The sequence below is a fragment of the Mesoplodon bidens genome (assembly GCF_964165515.1).
Source record: "Mesoplodon bidens genome assembly, chromosome: 16".
In the NCBI taxonomy this organism is placed as follows: Eukaryota; Metazoa; Chordata; class Mammalia; order Artiodactyla; family Ziphiidae; genus Mesoplodon; species Mesoplodon bidens.
The window spans coordinates 40,663,314-40,687,603 of NC_138173.1; the positions used below are offsets into that span (position 1 = coordinate 40,663,314).

At 39.5% G+C, this 24,290-nt stretch overlaps 1 protein-coding gene across 1 annotated transcript in view; it reads left to right on the plus strand.

The window, feature by feature from the left end:
* The window catches only part of CPQ (carboxypeptidase Q), a 513,729-nt gene extending 490,441 nt beyond the window's left edge, over nt 1-23,288 (plus strand). Inside the window, exon 8 of the mRNA XM_081258893.1 lies at nt 22,001-23,288. Coding sequence (XP_081115019.1) covers nt 22,001-22,164 — 164 coding nt within the window. The 3' untranslated portion in view covers nt 22,165-23,288. The remainder of the gene's footprint in view (nt 1-22,000) is intronic.
* Nucleotides 23,289-24,290: the final 1,002 nt, after the last annotated feature.

Genomic DNA, 24,290 nt, shown 5'->3' on the forward strand with positions numbered 1-24,290 from the left:
TTCAATGCCTGTTACCAAGAATGTGAGGTTGAATTATAAGCAAGGGAAGAATATAATTTTGGAAATGTACAAACCAGATATTCTATTATGAAATCTAATAGGAGTTTCCAAAAACACGGGTTCATGTGAGAAGTTCCATGGAAAGAAAAGATGGTGGTGATGTGGGCATGAATCACCTGAGGATGGCAGATTCATAGAATTGCCCTTTCACTCCACTCTGTGAGGGCAAGACTACCCACTCCTGAGGACCTTCATCCTTAAGATGAAGGAATGAATTCAGCACAAGTTCTGCACATCCTCTCATCAGACTCCTTTGCTTACCATTGTCATTATAACCTTTAAGTCTAAGTTTACTCATCTGTAAAATGAGAAGAATAATAATTAGAGAACCATCATGAGGATTTGATAAGATCATGCATGTTTAGTTAAGGCCATGATACACAGAAAGTACTTAGTAAATCCTGGCTATGAAAATGGCCATCATTAAGCAATATGTCCTTGTACATTGCCAGTTATCCAGAGACAATAAGTAGGAGTACCATCTCCAGTCTCTGTACCATGCCCAGAGCAAAACAGCCTGTGCCACCTTCTAACACACCCATGAACAATCTTTACTGCGTTAAAATCAGAAACTTGGGGAGAATGAGTCTTTCTCCTTTTTAAGTTTTATCTGTAGAGTCCCAAGAAGTTTTGGATGTAATACTTTATTTTCCAGTCAACCTCATTTCTACGGAGGTGTATTCTACTACATTGAAAGTTCTATGAAATTCCACGACAGCAGACATCTGTAAGTTATACCCATCATTTTTTGCCCAGGGCCTATCAAGGTACTTGGCACTTAGTAGGAGCTCAGTAGATTTCAGATGAATGAATATGATCTCCTTTCCAAAAACCTTATATACAGGTCACGTTTGACAGAACCCCTAAGTGGCTGCCTTGCTGTGCAGCAATGAAGTCAAGGTTTGTACATTGGAAGTGTAACTGTGATCCTACTGAGCATCTTTACAGCAACTGGAAGATTGTTTCTCAGCTGTATGAAATTAACAAAGAAATAATTCATGCTTCATGTTCCCTGTCCTTCATATTGAGGTCTTCTTACTAGTTTAATTAGTTAGTAAAGGACAGCATTCTTTTCTTTCCACCTTTTGTCAAGAATTCTAAAGACTTTAAGAAAAATGACTCAAGAGGTGAAACAGCAGGACTCCTGGTATCACTTATAAACTCTGCACTGGAAACTACTTCAGGGTCTGTAGCAGCAAATCTCAAGCACCATTTACCTTGCCCCAGGATGCCGGAGTTTGAGTATAAATGATGGAACAGCTAATGACATGTTGCCCCACAAAGTAGCATTAGCCTCCTTTATCATCATCAGACTTTTTTTTTTAAAGAACCCACAGAAACGTATAAATTGCAGTTTATCTCACCACAGAAGCATTTAATCAAAAGTACTGTAATTATATTTTGAGTGGCTACTGAGAATATTCACTGTTTCTTCATTATAAAGATTGTCCTAAGAATTACATTAATGAGGGTGAACCATAATAGCATTGGGAATTTAGCTACGTTTAAATGTTAAATTAACATCTCAGCCTTGTAGATTCCCTATAAATTGATAGCTATGGGCCAGGATCTTTTCATGAGCATTGACATTTAATGGATATTCCTTGAACTGATGTTTTACTTTAAGTGAAATGTGTGTTTGCATTAAAAGCATATTCATTTCCCAGTCTCCTTCTTATACATTTGTTTCCTTTGCTTTGGAATCCACAAAGCTTTGCATGTTTAGCTCACTTTTTTTCCCCTCACTGCATAACGACTTTTAGAAGGCTAAATTTTAAAAGGTTTTGTGTTTAAAAAAAAAATTGCGTCCCTTTAGCAGATAGTCAATTAATGGGGCTGCATTTAGCTGCCAAATGGGAACCTGCCAGGTGACCAAGAAAGAGGTTATTTGCATAAATAAAATGAAAGCATATTAGAATAACTGAGCCAACATTCACCAAATTTTTCACCAGTGTCAACCTCTAACTTTACCTGTTTCATTTTCAGGATTATGGTTTGAAGCCAGTACTATTCACCATGTTTCTATTTTCCTTGTAGTTCTTTCCTCAGAAGCTGCCGTGGAGGAAATTTGACTAATACTTTGCAGCTTTAGCCAAATAGTTTGTGATCTTCTTGTAACCCACTGACTTACACAAAAGCATGGACACACTTATTTTGGATAAATCCTTGCTATCTGACACACAAACAAACAATAAAGAATTGAAAGGAGTCTAGAGACACTCACTCCCAGATCAATTTTCTTCATCACTCCCAGATCAATTTTCTTCAATGTCCTGAGCTGCCTCTAAGTTGATTCACACGGCACCATCCTCATTTTTCTGGCCATGATTACATGTTATTCATTATTATTACCTTTTATTATATTTTTAATGCTATATCTTTTCAGATGGGATTTTTTTTTTGTAGTAATTGTACTTTCTTCTTTATGTTCACTATTTTCTATGATACAGCTTCCTGTGACCTTCACGCTGTCATATCCAGAAATGAAGAAGCCTATCTTGGTGCAGACTCTTGGTCCATCTAGCCCATAATTCTACTGCTGTCAATGGCCCCCAAAGCCATTTTGTGGAGGACTTGGCTGTCCACCTTGACATGATCCCTAAGATTTTAGGTGCACAGTCTATAACAATCCCATTTCTCTTTGTAACCTAGTATGGCTTAATCAGCTGTGAATTTAGCTAGATCCTTTTAAAAGGACAATTTTAGCCTGTCCTACCTACTGGGGAGTGGGGGGGGGGATGGAGAGAGGGTAATGGAGATCCACAGTGTAACTGGAAGGGCCATTGCAGGGTCTCAAGACTGATTTCAGTTCCAAATAGTGATACCAATCCTCAGGTGGACTGCCTTCTAGAGAAATACCCTCTGTTTCTGTTCTTTGTCTCATAGACAGTTAGTTCTCTATCCACAGCAAAACATTTCCTTCCATCCAATAGCAACTCAACCTTTTTGATTGTCAGTATAGTTTTATCAGTGTTTCTTTGAATGGGTAAAATACCCCCTTCTCCTTGCTTACAACTTTTTTAAACCTTTTTAAAGATTGTAAAGATTGTGAAAACAAGCCAACTCTTCCTTTTATAAAAAAAACTATGATCTTTTTTCCCTATAGACTATGAGCTTAAGTGCTTAATAATAAACCTTTTTTAAAATAAATTTTATAAATCACAGCTTGGCTATGTGGCAGTGAGAATCACTAGTCAGAGGTTCATAGAGTCTCCCTTGCAACCTCTCTCATGGATGGACATCTTCCTATCGACCTGTTGGCCTCCAATACCATAGTCATTTGCAGTGGCTCTCTCCAGCTCCACCATGACACTCAGGCATTCCTGCAATGCACCTGCCAATCAGCCTTCCAGAATTATTCATAATTAAGTAGAGGAAGTAGGTCTTTCGAACAGCATGTCCATGTATAGTACTTCCAACTTGTCTCATTCCTTTGTGTCTGCTTGCCAACAGAATGGGAGGTGGCAAACAGACACAAAGGTTTATATCTATCAATACTAACATCCATCTTCCACTCACAGCAGCTTTGTAACCTTTATGTATCTGTAGCCAGAAATCAAAATCTGTCCATTTGAACACAATTATAGAAAACCATGTTGATTTTAAGGCTTTCATTATAAACTTCACTGTGGAAACATCTTTAGAGTCTTTCCAAGTCTGAAGACCCATATGCATTGAATGTTCTCACAGTGTGCTCTGTCAGAGATAGTTTTTACTGATGTTTTCTTAGGAGCATCATTCCCCAGGTATGGAGAGAACTGCTGAAAGGCCTTTACAAGGAGTCAGGCTGTCTCGGATAGGTGGGAGCTTTATTGACAACAGGCCATGAAAGAAGAGTGGGCAACAATTTCTGTATGGACAAAGGGAGAATTATAAATTGGGACTGACATATAAACATGAGTAAGATTCAAAATTCCCCCTCAGAAGAAGTGTCAATATTAGTTTGAGTTACAAAACAAGGTAGAAGGAGAGAGTGGTATAGATGTTTCTTTATAGCTACATATGGAAGCTATGACTACACATGCACACACATAAAATTATAAACTCAAAGATAAGGAACCAATCATATATGAATGTGATTGTACTTTTAAGGTTTATAGGTGGGCGGTATTAAGTTATAATTTTCTGAAAGGCAAAATCATGACTCTCATGGGGAAGGTGTGAGGCAGGTCAGGGTAGAAATTAGGGTATTAAGGGGTGAGTACGTGTTGAAGACAAGTCCAAGCTTATATACACACAGATGCACATATGTATGTTTATATATATATATATAGAGAGAGAGATACATATAGACATATACACATTCATTTATATTTGTGTGTGTGTATAAAATTTGTTTTTATTTTCCCCCCAATCCTCCTCATAATTGGGGACCATCCACTACCCTAAAGGGAGAAGGCAGAAGACCAGCCCTTATGTTGGTGACCAGTTTTCTCAGTGCTTTTAGGGTAATCGTGGGTAATATCATGGATGGGGACCGTGAGTCGCTGAACTTTTTTTTTTTTTTTTTGCGGTACACGGGCCTCTCATTGCTGTGGCCTCTCCCGTTGCAGAGCACAGGCTCCGGACGCGCAGCCTCAGCGGCCATGGCTCACGGGCCCAGCCACTCCATGGCATGTGGGATCTTCCCGGACCGGGGCACAAACCCGTGTCCCCTGCATCGGCAGGCGGACTCTCAACCACTGCACCACCAGGGAAGCCCGTCGCTGAACTTTTGAGAAGCAACATGAATGTGATTATTCCTTTAAGGTTGTAGATGGGTGGTATTAAATTATAGTTTTTAAAAGCTGAAATCATGATTCTCATGCAAATAAAAAGTGAACACATGTCAAAGATTTTATTCAATTCATTCATTTATATGGGAATCAGTAAGATATTCACACCAATTCAAAGAGCATTTGAGAATCTGAGTTTATGTAATGTAATAAATATTAACTAAGATTGCTAGGTTAGATTAAAACTGCTTAACTGGTTAATGTCTCAGAGGCCAATAAACTGTAACCTTTGGAAACAACTGTTCTATGGGACAGAAATAATTTTCATCTAGAAAAAATGAAATAGACTAAATATCTATGAGTTAACATATAATGTCACTAAGTCTGGGACCTTTAATCAGTAGTAAGCAGTGAGTCAAACTAAGTACGTTGTCCTAGAGAATATTTGCATGGACTTTGCCCTGAATGACATTGAAAGGATGTGCTGCCTTATTTTCAAGTTGTGGATAATTTCCATAACAGTGGTGAAAAGTAGAGGGACATATTGAGTAGTACATAATGGAGTGTTTAGATCTCAGCTTATATGTGAAATATCCCATGTTTTTGGTAACAAGAATCTTCTTATCATTCCCCAAGGCAGCAGCTGAGAGAAGAATCCCCAGAAAATAGGATTTACTTAGCAAAATTGCTATAAGGAGGGAGAATGAAGCCAGTATTTAGCCCTGCTTTTGCCCCATTAGATATTTAACAATTCATTCATTTATCCATACAGTGATTCAACAAACATTTATTGAGCATCTACTGCCTGCCAGACTTTGGGGAGTAGAGTGAAAAAGACAAGGTCCCTTCTAGTGGGAAAGACAAGCAGCAAATAATGAAATCATTACAAGAATAATATCATTTTAGGTAGTAGAAGAGTGCTGTGAAAGGTAGGGGCGGGGAAGAAGCAGGGTAAGAGGATAACAAATGATTAGAGGGGAGGGGTGGGTTTTAGATGGGACAGTTGCAAGCTCTTAGGAGGATTGGCAGGCTTGCAGTGTGTGGCCCAGCAAGAGCAGGGGGCTTGGTGTCAGGAGAGGCTCTGCTATCCATCTTCTGATAGGTAGTCCCAGGCTGCCTGAGCCCACTGTCTGAATATGATTATGTCTTCACTCTAGTTCATGGCCCAGGATACCTCCAGTTTGAATTTCCATCTTCTTGTCATGAAGCAAAGTAAGGATGGGGGACCAGAGCTGCGAGTGGAGCAAACAACGCACACAGTTCGCCACTGGGGAAAAAGCTGTTACAGATGTCCTGCTTTAAGGCAGGGAGAGAAGGCTCAGAAAACTGGTTAGGAACATGGTTTTTAGATCAGACACAGCTGGCGTTGACTCCTATCTCTACTGCTTTGGCTGTGTGACTTTAGTTACTCAAATCCATTTTCCATCTGTTAATGACACATAATGATCACTCCCTCATGGGGTCACTTGGAAAATTAAATGAAATCATCTCCAAGAAGCCCTAGGCACACAGGAGGCTGTCAACAAATAGTATTGTTCCTGTTATTCCCACATTTGGAGAGTCTGTAGTACCATCTTCCTGTAGCAGTAATTAATTAGTCTTATTACAGGTGTACGGTTCTTCAACTTTATGGAAAGATGATTCATTATCACAGAGTTTAGGTACATGTGAACTGGAGGTCCTCCAGATGTGTTGGTGTTGACCCATGTTCTGTGGTCAAAATTATCCCAGCCAACAATCCAAGTTTTCCAAAGAGATGGAAGGTGCGAGGCCTTAGTGGCATACCTGAAACTTTTCAGCACAGGCTTGGAGATTCTTGGGTGAGAATTTAGAAACTAAACTTATAATACTTTTCATGGAGTTTTGATCTGGGAGGTTTTTCCATGTCCTGTCTGTCCTTTCCTTTCCTTTGTTTTACTGTTCTTTCCTTTCCCTCTTATAAGTTGCTTTCTCTTCTGGAGAGCTATGGGTTAGGAAGCTATTAATTAGCTGCATCTCACTCTACTTTTCAATGAGATTTAATATAGTAGGGATAAAACTGCCCCTTTTGAAAAGAGAGATTAAATGTCTGCAAATTCCTTGAATTGATTTTCTAATTGTTTTGGTAATAATGCTTTTTCATTTGACAATGTTGCTGAAAGAAATAGTTATTCTAATTAAACTTTAAATGTAATTTTTTATTTTATATATCCTAGGGAGACTAAGTTTTCTCGCAGGGAATAAGTTAAGACCATAACCTTCTTCTCTAACCTCATAATTATTATGATCAGGAAATGTCTGTAATACATTACATTGTAATTAAATTGCATACCCCAGACTGTGCAAGATCTGTTTATAAAGGACAAATGGATTTTCTGCAGCTGCTTGCCTGTGAGTGCATCCTTCGTGAAACATTGCGGCAGCCAATGTATGCACGGAAATAACAGACTTGAATTTAAATTCTCAAAGCTTTCAAATGTCTTTCAAAATCTTCTCATAACGTGAATTGCTTAATTTGTGTACATGAAAACCCACTGATTACATATGAATGAGAGTCAACCTACAATAAGAGGGGGCTATGAGAATCTTTGTGTATTTATCCACCCATCTCTTCAGGAATTAGTAGGTATTCACTTAATCTTGTTCTGATATCCTGCACAGACTGCGGTCATTATGGGGATCTTTCTGTGAAGATTGGAATCTTCTGTGAACAGTATGGGGCAGGTCAGGTATTTCTTACCATAGTCATTGGACCATCTTCACCCAGTCACACAGCTGGAAAATATTTTGTGAGATGAATATTTACAAAAGAAAAAAATAGGATTCAGAGTGGAGAGAGAAGAGGGGGGAAGAGAAGGATGAGAAGGAAAAATAATCCAAACATGGGTCAAGGCGGGGGTCACATAGAATAGACCTCATGGTCCAACTGTTCCATCTTTAAGAACAATCATCAGAACTTTGATTTATTAAATAAGAATTTTAAATCCTTCAAGTTGTATTTAATTGATCATGCTGTTGTGGATATACTGGGTTAACCTTGTGGATACATAATATCTTATAGTAAAGTATTAACTGAGTGCTTACTCATCCTCACCAGCATCTTGAACTCGGGTATCATTAGCCCTCACTCATTCATGAGGAAACTGAGGCTGGGTGGCCTTATGTGATTCTCCCAAATTCACCCAGATATTAAGCAGAGGAGTTTGAATTGGAGCTTGGTCCTATCTGACTCTAACCCCTATGTTCTCTCAGCTGTATCTCCCCGTCTAGGCCCAATTTCTCCTTGACTGACAAGCTCAAGGATATGTCTTCACATCCTTAAATTCCAAACCTCCCTTAGAACTAATTTTCTGAAGGTGGACTGTCCTAATCATGCTGTAATTTGTTTCCAAGGGGTGAATATTAGCCTTCAGAGCAGGCTCCTTCCTACCAGCTTTCACCTTCTAAAAATCATTTGATTTGATTCCCTGTTCAGAGCTCATATACCTGTCAGAAGATACTGTGCAATTTATCCCTAAGGACAGTTAACATTTCCTCCGCCGCCCCCCGCCTTGTGATGTCATGTGCTCTCAGAAATTGCAATGCAGGCTCTCCCTCAGTGCTGGTCTTTTCGATCAGTGACTGTCACTGACAAAATATCTCCTTGGAACTGCAGAGACAAAGCTGTAAGGCTGCCAGCAGGCCTGCTCTACTATCTCCTGTGGTTATCTGTTCTCATTGGTGGTACCAGCTCTTCTGGAGTTGTTTCAGTTTCGTAAAGTGTTCATGGGAACTTAGATGATCTCTAAGGAAATGCTTTCCTTAAGTCACTAGTTTTAAAGGGAGGCAGCCAAATTCCCAGCCATCTGGCAGTCAGTTTCTTTCAGTCTGAGACAGGGAATTTCAGAGGCCTTGAAGAGGGCATGCACAAATATTTCTCGCTTCTATTTTTTCAATATGGAATTTGGAGCCTTGTCTGTCAGCCACCATGCTGTGTCTTTAGGAAACTATAAATGGGAGGAAATCAGCCCCTAACAAGCTGCACTTTGTCTCTTGGAATTAAATGTCCTTTTCTGTTTCTTGAAATCCACAATTCTGATTCATCTCCTATCTGCCCTCAGTGACTTCCATTCTTTGAACTCCTTGACTTTGTCCTTAACTTGTGGATGAATTTGACATCCAGCTGATGCTCTCTGGGATCCAGAGAGCACATGTTCCTCACCAGCTTCAACTAGTTCTAAAATGTCATGGTTTCTGTTAAAATGCTTCTAGCTCCTACCAAAGTAAACACACAGATTTGTCTCTCTCGGGTTGTGCTGTGAGTTCATGGCGTAAAGTGTCTTCCGGTTTAAAAATGGACCACTGGGCTTTTCACTGGAAGTTTGGTTATCTTTGTCCACATGCTTTCCAGAGAATCTCAGAGGCTGGGTTATCATCACCTGGCCCTGGTCTTTGTCACCTGTCCCCCAAACTGTACTTCCTTCCTAGGCATCTCCTCACCACCACGATTGTTTACAGAATTCTACCTCCACATTTTTCTGGAATGTCTCCCTAAGGTGCAGCTCCCGTCTCCCCACCTTCCTGCCCACTGGCCCCCAAAGGCTTCCCACTTATGAACTGTGTTCAGTCTATTTTCAGCCTTATTTAGGAACTTTCAAAGATAACGTTAGTTGCCAACTTTCTCTGCCTGTAATTAACCCAAGTTACCCATACATCGCCCAAACTGGAATGCTCACATGTTCTATTCACCTGGAATATCCATGTCCCCATCTCTGTCTGTTGACAGCCTAAGTACTTGTGCTAGATATTCTCTTGTACCACTCCTTATCAATCCTCACCTTTCTCTACCCTATGCTGTGCCGTTGGAGGCTAACGGTTATGGGCTGCCCTCTGGCTTATGATTGGGTTTGGCCAAGGGAGACCTGTAGGATATGAAAGGCACCAGCAGGGGACTGATTCCCTGGCTTCAAACAACCACAGCTCCTCTGGTGTCCCTCTCCAACAGATACAACTGCAGCTACAGCTGCTTTCTTCTCTGCTCTTTTAGGCCTAGGGGTGGAAATGGCCTCCCTTGCTTCTCCTTTAGCATCCCTTATTGGTTTTATTTAACCCTGACCACTCTTTGTAAATAATCCTTTCATTAAATTTTCCAAGTTATCTTCTTGGAGTGTCCCATCTGTTTCCTACAAGGACTCTGACTGATACAGCACCCCCAAGGCTCAGTTCACTTATACACTTTTCTGATTTCATTCATTCATTCAACAAATTCACATTCCTCATCTGTTTGGTGTTACGTTATAGGCATTGGTGACAAAAGTGGAGAACAAAAAACAGTGGCCTTGCCTTCAGGGAAATTACAATATAGTGGGGAAAACAAATGTGAAACAAACAGTTATAACAAAGAATGGTGAAGATTATGATAGGAGAAGTATGGAGAGCACACAACAAGGGGACCTAGTCTAGGGATCAGATTGGGTCATTCAACTACATAAGGTATCCACTATTTTTTGTCCTTTGCCCATAGCACTCAGTGCATTCTGATTGTGTTATTATTATTTGTGGACACATTTTCTCTGCCTCTAGAGCAGAATAAGCTTTTGAGAGCAGAGACTGTCTTTTTCACCTTTATGTCTTAGCCCACTGCCTAGAATGTTGTAGGAACTCAAGTATTTGTCCAGTTGAATTGGATTGAACTTTCTGAACACTTATGAACCTCAGCTCCAGCCCACCCACTGAAGGTTGTACATTATTAGGCTGGATAATGGTGAGATCCCACCCTTTCAGAGCTATCAGCACAACAGAAAACATGTTTTACTAGTTGAAAAAGAAACATCACTGAAGAGGAAGAAGCCGCCTCAACACAGGTGAAGGGTTTGATAGGTGTTATCAACCTAATACACCCTGTTTTGGATATTTGCTGACAGGCATTGGAGTCATTAATTGTCAGGGTTGAGAGTTGAGCTTTCTTTTATATGTTTGTTTTGCATCACTGGCTTGTGTTGTGTTTGATAGCAACATGGCTGAACTCAGTGTGAAATATGAATGAATGGAGGGAAATCCATGTCCTACTCCAGAGCAAGGAGTTTGGGGAGATAAGTAGGGGAAAACCTTGGTACAAAGTTTTTAAAACTTGGGTCGGTGTAGAGAAAATCTGGACAGCATCCTGAGGCAACAGAGGGCTCAGGAACAAAGAGCAGGAAGTAGAGGATTGGGAGAAGAGAACTCTGGCAATGTGGTAGGCCAGAAGTTCTCAGACACTTAGCTCCCCCTGCCAAAAATAATTGTTGGATAAAACAATAACTCTTTCTATAATGCATGGCTTAGTAAGGCAAAGTAAGGGAATTCATCAGGGGTGAAAAATGATGAAGTGAGAATCTGTAAGAGTTAAGAAAACTCCAGAGCCTTTGTCTAAGGGTATCTGCCGATCCCTGTTCTCCTAGAGCATGGGTTTTAATGAAGTGTGAGTGTGTCTGGGACAGGAGACAAAATTTGGGGCCCTAGTGTCCTTATATAAGGTATTGATTAACTTTAAATAAATATGTAAGCCATATCAATCATCTGAGGTCTCCACTGAGAGAACTGAAATAAAGTGTGTAACTTCCAAATGAGTAGAGTTGGGGTGGGGGAAGGAATGATAGGAGGGGGAAAAAATCAACACAAAGGAGAGCAAGAAAGAAAAGGAAAAAAACAAACTTAGAAAACAAATGAACAAATAGGAAGCAAAAACTAAGATGATATAAATGAGTCCAATTTAACAATAATCACAAGCTACATAAATGAATTATAATTTCCAGTTAAAAATCAAAGATTGTTAGACTAGATTTTAAGAATTCAACTTTAAACTATCCGTAAGAGAAACCCCTATAATAATAAGGACAGAGGCAGATTGCAAGTAAATTAATGGGAAGAGACATACGAAGAATGAGGTTAAAAAAAGGAGATATAGCTATATTAAATATTAGGTAAAACTAGACTTCAAGACCAAAAGCACTACTACAAATGGCAAGGATGACTACGTATTAATAAAGATTGTCTCTCTCTCTCTTTTTTTTTTTTTTTGAAAGCGTAACATAGCTGACAAACTGCTGGCAAGATTGATGAACAAAAAAGAGAGATGACTCTAATAACCAGTATCAGGAATGAAAAAGCGTACTCCCTATAGGTGCTACAGACATAAACAAAGGTAAAAACAGGATATTACTGACAACTTTATGCTGATTATTTTGAATATTTGGAAAAACTCACACATTCCTAGAAAAGTGTAATTTCCAAAGTTAATTCAAGAAGAAACATAAAACCTGAATAACCCAATAACCAGGATAGGAATTGAATCATTAGTTAAAATGCTTACCATAAAGAAACTGTCAGACCTAGATGGTTTTGTAAGGAGTTCTACAAAATGACCAGGAAATGAATCATTCTAATCTTACACAAACTATTCCAGAGTATAGAAAAAGAAGGATCACTTGCCCATTTTATGAATCAGATATATATCCTTGATACTAAAAATGGAAAGCCACAAGCAGAAAATGCAAATTTTTAAAAATGTATAATTTACAGTTGCAACAAAAAGTATAAGCCATGGAGGAAAGAAAACTAACAAAAGGCATGCCAAACTGTATTACAAAACTTCAAAGACATTACAGAAGACTTAATAAATAGAAACATATCAACACACCATTTTCATGGATAAAAACACAGTATCCTAATATAAAGATGCTAGTTCTCCCCAAATTGATACGTAGATTAACACAATTCCCATCAAAATCCAAAAATATTTTTCATACAATTTAAAAATGATCCTAAACTTTATCTGAAAGAGCAAACAGTCAAGATTAGTAAGATATTCCCGAAGGAGAAGAAAGAGAAAGTGAGGGAACTTGCCCTGCCAGATAACAAGAATTAGAATGCAATGGTAGTTAAGATACTGTGATATTGTTTTGGGAATAGACAAACAGACCACTGGAACAGAATTAGAAAGCCCCCAAACAAAGCAACAAGGAAATGTGATATATGCCAAAATTGATACTGCAGACCAGTGGGGAAAGAGGATGTATTAGTCAAATTTTGCTGGAACAACTAAAAATAAAAATAGAAGCCTACCCTACACCAAAATGAATTCCAATTCTAAATGAATAAAGAACTTAAAAATGAAAAGCAAAACTTTAAAAGTTTTAAAATAAGACCCCAGAGACTATTTTTGTGATATAAGGGTAGGGAGAATTTCTTAAACAAGATATAAAAAATAAAAATCATAAAGGAAAGGATTCATAAATTCAATTATATTAAAAGTAAGAACATCTATTCATCTAAATGCATGATAAACAGAGTGAAAAGAGCCACAAACTGGGAAGTGATTTATAGAAACCAACCACCAACAAAAGATTGGTATCTAAAATATATCAAGAATGCCTACAAATCAATAAGAAAAGACAAATCAATTCAAAAATGGGCAAGGGGCATGAACAGGCATTTTCCAAAAGAGAAAACATAAATGACAAAAAATGCATATGTGAAAACATGCTCAGTCTCATTAATAATTAAAAAAATTAAAACCTTATGAGGTAATATTTCACACCTAGCAGATGAGCAAAACTTAGCCTGACAACACCAAGTGCTAGAGAGGATGTGAAACAAGAGAAAGACTCATATACTGATAATGGGAGGATAAACTGAAAAGGAAAACATCTTGGAAGTGCATGATGAAATTAAACACACATGTGGCTCTATAGCCCAGCAATTCCACTCCTACATTTAGACCCTAGAGAGTGTTGATTATATTTATTTGGTAAAACTATAAAGAAAAGCAATGGGGAGCGCAGGGAGAGGACTGGGGCTGGCGGCAGGAAGAGAGCCTGAAGGGGTTAGTGCACCACGGCTAGCCCGGAGGGAGTCCGGGGAAAGGGTCTGGAGCTGCCGAAGAGGCAAGAGACTTTTTTCCCTTTTGTTTCCTGGTGCGCGAGGAGAGGGCATTAAGAGGGCTGCTTGGGGAAGCGCCGGAGACAGGCGCGAGCCGCGGGTAAGGCGCGGACCTCGGAGACGGGCGTGGGACGCTGGGGCTGCCGCCGCCGCCGCTGCCGCCGCCGCCGCCGCCGCCGCCACCGCGGGGCCTGTGTGCGAGCGAGGGTCACTGTCCGCCCCGCCTTCCGGGGGGCCTGTGCACCCCGCCACTGCCGGGGTCCCGGGACCCGGGGACGGCTTTCCCGGGAAAGCGCACAGAGCGCCACGTGCTGCTGCAACGTCACGCCGGCCTCTGCCACCGCAGGCCCGCCCCACACTGCGCGCCCCTCCCTCCCCTCTGCCTGAGTGAGCCAGAGCCCCCGAATCAGCGGCTCCTTTAAACCCGTCCTGTCTGAGCAAAGAACGGATGCCCTCCGGCAACCTACGCGCAGAGGCGGGGCCAGGTCCAAGGCTGAGACCCGGGAGCTGTGAGAGCAGAGATAGGGAAATCTCTCTGTGCAGCCTCGGAGGCAGCGGATTAAAGCTCCACGGTCCATTTGATGTGCCCTGCGTCTGTGGAGTGCATGAATGGACAGCGAATCATCCCAAATTGAGGAAGTGGACTTTGAGGACAAGATTTAAGACTTTCCCCCCTTTTCCTCTTTTTACAACGAATTATCCCAAATTAAGGAGGTGGACTTAGCAAGATTTCAGACTTCTCGCCCTTTTCATCTTTTTACAACGAATTATCCCAAATTGAGGAGGTGGACTTGGAGAGCAAGATTTTTGATTTTTCCACCTGCTCTCTTTTTGTGAATGTGTATGTGTAATCTTCTGTGTAAGATTTTCTCTGTATAGCTTTGCTTCCACCATATGTCCCAGGGTTCTATCGGTCCGTTTTTTTTTCCAATAATTACTTTTTAATTTTAATAACGCTACTATATTTCATACTTTATTCTATTTTACTTTACCTGCTCTTTCTTTTTTTTCCTACCTTCCCTTCCTCCCTCCCTCCCTCCGCTCCTCCTTTCCTTCTTTCTTTTTCTTTCCTCCCTCCCTCCCTCCCTTCTTCTTTCCACTTTCTTTTTCTTTCCTTCCTCCCTCCCTGCCTCCTGTCTTTCTTTCTTTCTTTCCTTCCTCCCTCCCTCCCTTCTTCCATTCACTCTTCCTTTTGCTTTCATTCCTCCCTCCCTCCCTCCTTTCTTTCCTTCTCTCTTTCCATTCTTCCTCCCTCCCTCCCTCCTTTCCTTCTTTCTTCCTTCCTTCCTTCCTTTCTTCCCTTCTTCCTTTCTTTCCCTCTCTCTTTCTTTCTTCTACTAATTCTTTCTTTCTGCTTTTTCTCCCTGTTATTCTGAGCCGGGTGGATGAAAGGCTCTTGGTGCTGCAGCCAGGAGTCAGTGCTGTGCCTCTGAAGTGGGAGAGCCAACTTCAGGACACGGGTCCACAAGAGACCTCCCAGCTCCACATAACATCAAGCAGCGAAAATCTCCCAGAGATCTCCATCTCAACACCAGCACCCAGCTTCAGTCAACGACCAGCAAGCTACAGTGCTGGTCACCCTATGCCAAACAACTAGCAAGACAGGAACACAACCCCACCCATTAGCAGAGAGGCTACCTAAAAACATAATAAGGCCATAGGCACCCCAAAACACACCACCAGACGTGGACCTGTCCACCAGAAAGACAAGATAAAGCCTCAACCACCAGAACACAGGCATTAGTCCCCCCCACCAGGAAGCCTACACAACATACTGAAACAACCTTAGCCACTGGGGACAGACACCAAAAACAACGGGAACTACGAATCTGCAGCCTACAAAAAGGAGACCCCAAACACAGTAACAGAAGCAAAATGAGAAGACAGAAAAACACACAGCAGGTGAAGGAGCAAGATAAAAACCTACCAGACCTAACAAATGAAGAGGTAATAGGCAGTCTACCTGAAAAAGAATTCAGAATAATGATAGTAAAGCTGATCCAAGATTCTATTTCCAAGATCCATAATCTCGGAAATAGAATAGACAAAATGCAAGAAACAGTTAACAAGGACCTAGAAGAACTAAAGATGAATCAAGCATCGATTCAAAACACAATAAATGAAATGAAAAATACTCTAGATGAGATCAATAGCAGAATAACTGAGGCAGAAGAGCGGATAAGTGAGGTGGAAGATAAAATAGTGGAAATAACTGCTGCAGAGCAAAATAAAGAAAAAAGAATGAAAAGAACAGAAGACAGTCTCAGAGACCTCTGGGACAACATTAAACGCACCAACATTCGAATTATAGGGGTTCCAGAAGAAGAAGAGAAAAAGAAAGGGACTGAGAAAATATTTGAAGAGATTATAGTTGAAAACTTCCCTAATATGGGAAAGGAAATAGTTAATCAAGTCCAGGAGGCACAGAGAGTCCCATACAGAATAAACCCAAGGAGAAATAAACCAAGACACATATTAATCAAACTGTCAAAAATTAAACACAAAGAAATCATATTAAAAGCAGCAAGGGAAAAACAACAAATAACACACAAGGGAATCCCCATCAGGTTAACAGCTGATCTCTCAGCAGAAACTCTACAAGCCAGAAGGGAGTGGCAGGACATAATTAAAGTGATGAAGGAGAGAAACCTGCAACCAAGATTACTCTACCCAGCAAGGATCTCATTCAGATTTGATGGAGAAATTAAAACGTTTACAGACAAGCAAAAGCTGAGAGAGTTCAGCACCACCAAACCAGCTTTACAACAAATGCTAAAGGAACTTCTCTAGGCAAGAAACACAACAGAAGGAAAAGACCTACAATAACGAACCCAAAGCAATTAAGGAAATGGGAATAGGAACATACATATCAATAATTACTTTAAATGTAAATGGACTAAATGCTCCCACCAAAAGACACAGAGTGGCTGAATGGATACAAAAACAAGACCCATATATATGCTGTCTACAAGAGACCCACTTCAGACCTAGAGACACATACAGATTGAAAGTAAGGGGATGGAAAAAGATATTCCATGCAAATGGAAATCAAAAGAAAGCTGGAGTAGCAATTCTTATATCAGACAAAATAGACTTTAAAATAAAGACTATTAGAAGAGAAAAAGAGGGACACTACATAATGATAAAGGGATCGATCCAAGAAGAAGATATAACAATTGTAAATATTTATGCACCCAACATAGGAGCACCTCAATACATAAGGCAAATGCTAACAGCCATAAAAGGGGAAATCGACAGTAACACAATCATAGTAGGGGACTTTAACACCCCACTTTCACCAATGGACAAATCATCCAAAATGAAAATAAATAAGGAAACACAAGCTTTAAATGATACATTAAACAAGATGGACTTAGTTGATATTTATAGGACATTCCATCAAAAAACAACAGAATACATATTTTTCTCAAGTGCTCATGGAACATTCTCCAGGATAGATCATATCTTGGGTCACAAATCAAGCCTTGGTAAATTTAAGAAAATTGAAATTGTATCAAGTATCTTTTCCGACCACAATGCTATGAGACTAGACATCAATTACAGGAAAAGATCTGTAAAAAATACAAACACATGGAGGCTAAACAATACACTACTCAATAACGAAGTGATCACTGAAGAAATCAAAGAGGAAATAAAAAAATACCTAGAAACAAATGACAATGGAGACACGACGACCCAAAACCTATGGGACGCAGCAAAAGCAGTTCTAAGGGGGAAGTTTAGAGCAATACAATCCCACCTTAAGAAACAGGAAACATTTCAAGTAAACAACCTGACCCTGCACCTAAAGCAATTAGAGAAAGAAGAACAAAAAACCCCCAAAGTTAGCAGAAGGAAAGAAATCATAAAGATCAGATCAGAAATAAATGAAAAAGAAATGAAGGAAACGATAGCAATGATCAACCAAACTAAAAGCTGGTTCTTTGAGAAGATAAACAAAATTGACAAACCATTAGCCAGACTCATCAAGAAAAGAAGGGAGAAGACTCAAATCAATAGAATTAGAAATGAAAAAGGAGAAGTAACAACTGACACTGCAGAAATACAAAAGATCATGAGAGATTACTATAAGCAACTCTATGCCAATAAAATGGACAACCTGGAAGAAATGGACAAATACTTAGAAATGCACAACCTGCCAAGACTGAATCAGGAAGAAATAGAAAATAGGAATAGACCAATCACAAGCACTGAAATTGAAACTGTGATTAAAAATCTTCCATCAAACAAAAGCCCAGGACCAGATGGCTTCACAGGCAAATTCTATCAAACATTTAGAGAGGAGCTAACACCCATCCTTCTCAAACTCTTCCAAACAATATCAGAGGAAGGAACACTCCCAAACCCATTCTACAAGGCCACCATCACCTTGATACCAAAACCAGGCAAGGATGTCACAAAGAAAGAAAACTACAGGCCAATATCACTGATGAACACAGATGCAAAAATCCTCAACAAAATACTAGCAAACAGAATCCAACAGCACATTAAAAGGATCATACACCATGACCAAGTGGGGTTTATTCCAGGAATGCAAGGATTCTTCAATATACGCAAATCAATCAATGTGATACACCATATTATCAAGTTGAAGGAGAAAAACCATATGATCATCTCAATAGATGCAGAGAAAACTTTCGACAAAATTCAACACCCATTTATGATAAAAACCCTGCAGAAAGTAGGCATAGAGGGAACTTTCCTCAACATAATAAAGGCCATATATGACAAACCCACAGCCAACATTGTCCTCAATGGTGAAAAACTGAAACCATTTCCACTAAGATCAGGAACAAGACAAGGCTGCCCACTCTCACCACTCTTATTCAACCGAGTTTTGGAAGTTTTAGCCACAGCAATCAGAGAAGAAAAGGAAATAAAAGGAATCCAAATTGGAAAAGAAGAAGTAAAGCTGTCACTGTTTGCAGATGACATGATACTATACACAGAGAATCCTAAAGATGCTACCGAAAAACTATTAGAGCTAATCAATGAATTTGGTAAAGTAGCAGGATACAAAATTAATGTACAGAAGTCTCTGGCATTCCTGTACACTAATGATGAAAAATCTGAAAATGAAATCAAGAAAACACTCCCATTTACCATTGCAACAAAAAGAATAAAATATCTAGGAATAAACCTACCTAAGGAGACAAAAGACCTGTATGCAGAAAATTATAAGACACTGATGAAAGAAATTAAAGATCATACAAATAGATGGAGAGATATACCATGCTCCTGGATTGGAAGAATCAATATTGTGAAAATGACTCTACTACCCAAAGCAATCTACAGATTCAATGCAATCCCTATCAAACTACCACTGGCATTTTTCACAGAACTAGAACAAAACATTTCAAAATTTGTTTGGAAAAACAAAAGACCCCGAATAGCCAAAGCAATCTTGAGAACGGAAAACGGAGCTGGAGGAATCAGGCTCCCTGACTTCAGACTATACTACAAAGCTACAGTAATTAAGACAGTGTGTTACTGGCATAAAAACAGAAAGATAGATCAGTGGATCAGGATAGAAAGCCCAGAGATAAACCCGTGCACATATGGCCAACTTATCTTTGATAAAGGAGGCAGGAATGTACAGTGGAGAAAGGACAGCCTCTTCAATAAGTGGTGCTGGGAAAACTGGACAGGGACATGTAAAAGTTTGAGATTAGATCATTCCCTAACACCATACACAAAAATAAGCTCAAAATGGATTAAAGACCTAAATGTAAGGCCAGAAACTCTCAAACTCTTAGAGGAAAACATAGGTAGAACACTCTATGACATAAATCACAGCAAGATCCTTTTGGACCCACCTCCTAGAGAAATGGAAATAAAAACAAAGATAAACAAATGGGACCTAATGAAACTTCAAAGCTTTTGCACAGCAAAGGAAACCATAAACAAGACCTAAAGACAACCCTCAGAATGGGAGAAAATATTTGCAAATGAAGCAACTGACAAAGGATTAATCTCCAAAATTTATAAACAGCTCATGCAGCTCAATAGCAAAAAAACAAACAACCCAATCTAAAAATGGGCAGAAGATTTAAATAGGCATTTCTCCAAAGAAGATATACAGACTGCCAAGAAACACGTGAAAGAATGCTCCACATCATTAATCATTAGAGAAATGCAAATCAAAACTACAATGAGATATCATCTCACACCAGTCAGAATGGCCATCATCAAGAAATCTAGAAACAATAAATGCTGGAGAGGGTGTGGAGAAAAGGGAACACTCTTGCACTGCTGGTGGGAATGTGAATTGGTACAGCCACTATGGAGAACGGTATGGAGGTTCCTTAAAAAACTAAAAATAGAACTACCATATGACTCAGCAATCCCACTACTAGGCATATCCCCTGAGAAAACCATAATTCAAAAAGAGACATGTACCAAAATGTTCATTGCAGCTCTATCCACAATAGCCCAGAGCTGGAAACAACCTAAGTGTCCATCATCGGATGAATGGATAAAGAAGATGTGGCACATATATACAATGGAATATTACTCAGCCATAAAAAGAAACAAAACTGAGCTATTTGTAATGAGGTGGATAGACCTAGAGTCTGTCATACAGAGTGAAGTAAGTCAGAAAGAGAAAGACAAATACCGTATGCTAACACATATATATGGAATTAAAAAAAAATGTCATGAAGAACCTAGGGGTAAAACGGGAATAAAGACACAGACCTACTTGAGAATGGACTTGAGGATATGGGGAGGGGGAAGGGTAAGCTGTGATAAAGCGAAAGAGAGGCATGGACATATATACACTACCAAACGTAAGGTAGATAGATAGTGGGAAGCAGCCGCAGAGCACAGGGAGATCAGCTCGGTGCTTTGTGGCCGCCTGGAGGGGTGGGATGGGGAGGGTGGGAGGGAGGGAGATGCATGAGGGAAGGGATGTGGGAACAGATGTATATGTATGACTGATTCACTTTGTTATAAAGCAGAAACTAATAAAAAATATATATATATATATATATAAATAAAATAAAAAAAGGAAAAAAAATAAAAATAAAAAAAGAAAAGCAATGAGTGGTTAATACCCAAGCAGAACAGGATAGTGGGCACCTCCCTCCTCTGGAGGGAGGAAAGGATCCATGGGTGGGGTGGGGTGGGGTGGGCTGGGGTGGGTGGGAGGGAGCTCATAAATGGGCTTCAAAGGTACTGGTGATATTCTTGCTTTGAATCGTGGACATACATGAACTCTTATCTTGTCACCGTTTATAATATACATTATGTTCCCTACAATCTTATGTATGTATGATACTATATTTCATAATAAAATGGTAAGTAAATAAATAAATTAGTCCAGAGGCTAAGGAACTGCAGTTGGAACCCACAGAATGGGCCAAGTAGGTTCTAAAGGATGACTAGGAGGTATGAAGGTACCTCAAGGCTCTGATCCACGGCTGAAACTAGAGAAAAGCTTCACTAGAGTGACAAGAAGGCTTTTAAGTGGGGCAGAGACTCCTGCTGGTGCCCTTGGAGGTTGCTGGGAAATGTTATTGGAAGCAAATGAATGATTTGAGAAGAAAAACTTGAGCAGAAGAGTACTGACTTTCTTTTGTATCCAGGGAGGTAAAAAATTTGCACTCTGCTAATACAAAAAAATACTGTCTCTTTATAAATAAAGAGGGTATTGTATCACTTGCTTTTCTAATAAAGTTTATTTTCCTTTGGGTAGCAGGAAGTCCAGAAGAAGGCAGTGTAGAGCTTTTTCAATGGGCTTGCAATATTTTCTAAATCCAGGCTCCTTCTGTCTTTCCACTCTGCCATTTTTAGTGTGTGGGCTTTTTGCCCTCTGCAGTTCCAAACTTCTCATCTAATTTGGCATGAGGGCATTTTACTGACTCTTGTCAGCCAAGTAAAGGCTTTCCTAGAACTCACCCACCGCCTGCCACTTCATATCCTAGTAGTCAGAACAGTGTCACATGGCCATTTCTTGCTGCAAGAGAGGCTGGGAACATCATTATTTTGCCATCGCAGCCTGTATAATAGGAGCAGGGAAGGGGGCAGCGGTTTCTGAGCCGCTATTGAGCAATGCCTGTCAAAATACTTAACTAAGGGCTTCCCTGGTGGCGCAGTGGTTGAGAGTCCGCCTGCTGATGCAGGGGACACGGGTCCGTGCCCCGGTCCGGGAAGATCCCACATGCCGCGGAGCGGCTGGGCCCGTGAGCCATGGCCGCTGAGCCTGCGCATCCGGAGCCTGTGGTCTGCAACGGGTGAGGCCACAACAGTGAGAGGCCCGCGTACCGCAAAAAAAAAAAAAAAAAAAAAAAAAACTTCACTAAGAATTCTTCCTCTTTTTTCCCCAGGAGCCAGTCTACTTGATGACCTATATAAATATTTCTCCTTCCATCACTCCCATGGAGACACCATGACTGTCATGGATCCAAAGCAGATGAATGTTGCCGCTGCTGTTTGGGCTGTTGTCTCTTATGTCATTGCAGACATGGAAGAAATGCTGCCCAGGTCTTAGCAAGAGCAAGAGAGAAGCCACTTTTGTCCTTTCTGGCCAGGAATCCTGGGTCTGCAGCTTCAAGAAGCCCTGCTTCACCTAACAATTTTATGTGATCATTTACAAAGCACAGCACTTTTTCATACTTTCTGATATCATCTTTCTTGATACTTTCCAAATTCTCTGTTCCTAGTGTAAGGAATAAGCCCCACCCCCACAAAGAATCAGCCAGTGGAAGAGATCACAGTGGGGGAATTTTTTCACACCACATATTAAAAATACTGTTTCTACTTTGAAAGTAAATACTGGATAAAGCTTTGGAAGACCTCTGGCTTTTATGCGTGTATTGACGAACATTAAGTACAGTGACCACTATTTCGTTAAGTTCCTCATTGAAGGAGCAGAGCTGTACACGACTGTAGTACAGTCGTAGGTGGATGTACGGAGGCATCTGGCTTTCTAATGGGTACATTTTTATATTATTAGAATGTTTAAGGAGGTTAAATTTTTTTTAATTCGCACAAAAAAGTCACCATTTGGGGAAAAAATCAAGTATGTAAAATCCAGTTGCCTCATTAAAGATCTATCACCAAACAAATGATAATACTATTTTACATTTATGTTTTATGTATTTCACATAATATATCTATGAAGTTGGGGCTTATTCACATTTTGCTGATAACAAGTTTGAGGCTCAGAGAAGCTAAATCATAGTCACAGAGCAAAACACTGATCCCCTTCTACTCTGGGAATAATCTCTACTATTCTTCCACACACAATGTCCAGTATTCAATTTAAAAAATTACAAGACACACCCAAAAATGCAAGAAAGACTCATTGTCAAGAGTTAAAGCAATTAAGAAAACCAGACAAAAGAGATAACTCAGATGTTGGAATATCAGAGAGGAACTTTAACATAACTGTGATTAATAGGTTAAATTCTAGTGGGAAAATGGGTCTATATACATGAACAGGAGAATATCAACAGAAAGATGAAAACTATAAAATGGAATCAAATGCAAATACTAAAATAAAAAATACAACATCAGAGATGGAGAATTTCCTTGCTGGGCTCATCAGCAGACTGGATAAAACTGAGGGAAGAATCAACAAACTTGAAAACAGATCAATAAAAAATATCCAAACTAAAGCACTGAGAAAGAAAAGTGAAGGAAAACAAACACCAGAATGGATCATTAGACTGTGATCTAATATATATGTGGCCTAATATACATGTAACTGAATTCTTAGAAGGAGAAGACAAAGTATCCGTTTTATTAATGGTAATGATTAAAAAGGCCTTTCATTTCTGGCAAGGTTCCCGACTGGTACACTGACTGACACACTGAAAACTAAAGATGTTGGAAAACATCTGAGAAACACTTTCTTAAATATATGAATTAACTGATTAAAAGGTAAAGAATATTAGACAAAAAACTAAGTGGAGGCATGAACCAAGATGGTATATAGCGCATTAAACCAGCTTTTCTTTTTGAGAAAATATGCAGAATGTGGTGAACTTAAATTTCTATTTTCACAGCTTTAAGTGGCTCAGGGGACTATAGACAAATCCCATATTAGGGATACTAGAGAACCCCAATGAAATTGGAACCCCAAAGGATTATACCTCAATACAATGGTGAACTAAAAATAACTCTGAGGACCATAAGGAAAATTACTGTTATTAAGTAATTGCTGAATGGAGGGTCCAGAGAAATTCCCACAGATAAAGTTACACAGTCAAGAAAATAAAAAACAGAAACAGGAATCAGAGCATTCTGAGCAACAGCAGTCCAAAATAGAAAACAGCAGAATTAATTCACAGTATCCTCTGATATTGCAATTTTTAAATCAAGAATTTTCTAATCTATGCCTATTATGTTTTGAGGAAGTAAAAGAAGGGATTAAAAATAGAATAGAGAGTAAAGGACTATAAAAAGTGACCAAGCATATTGTTTAAAAAAAAAAAATAGAACTTCTAGAAATGTAAATGGAATTTGAAAATTATAGGACCAGCTTAACTGCAGATAAGAGAATTCATGAACTAAAAAAAATAGTGAAGAAATTAATAAGAATTTAGCACAAAAAGAAAAAGATGGAAAATATGGATGAGGTTAAAAAATGTGAAAGATAGAGTTATATGTTTA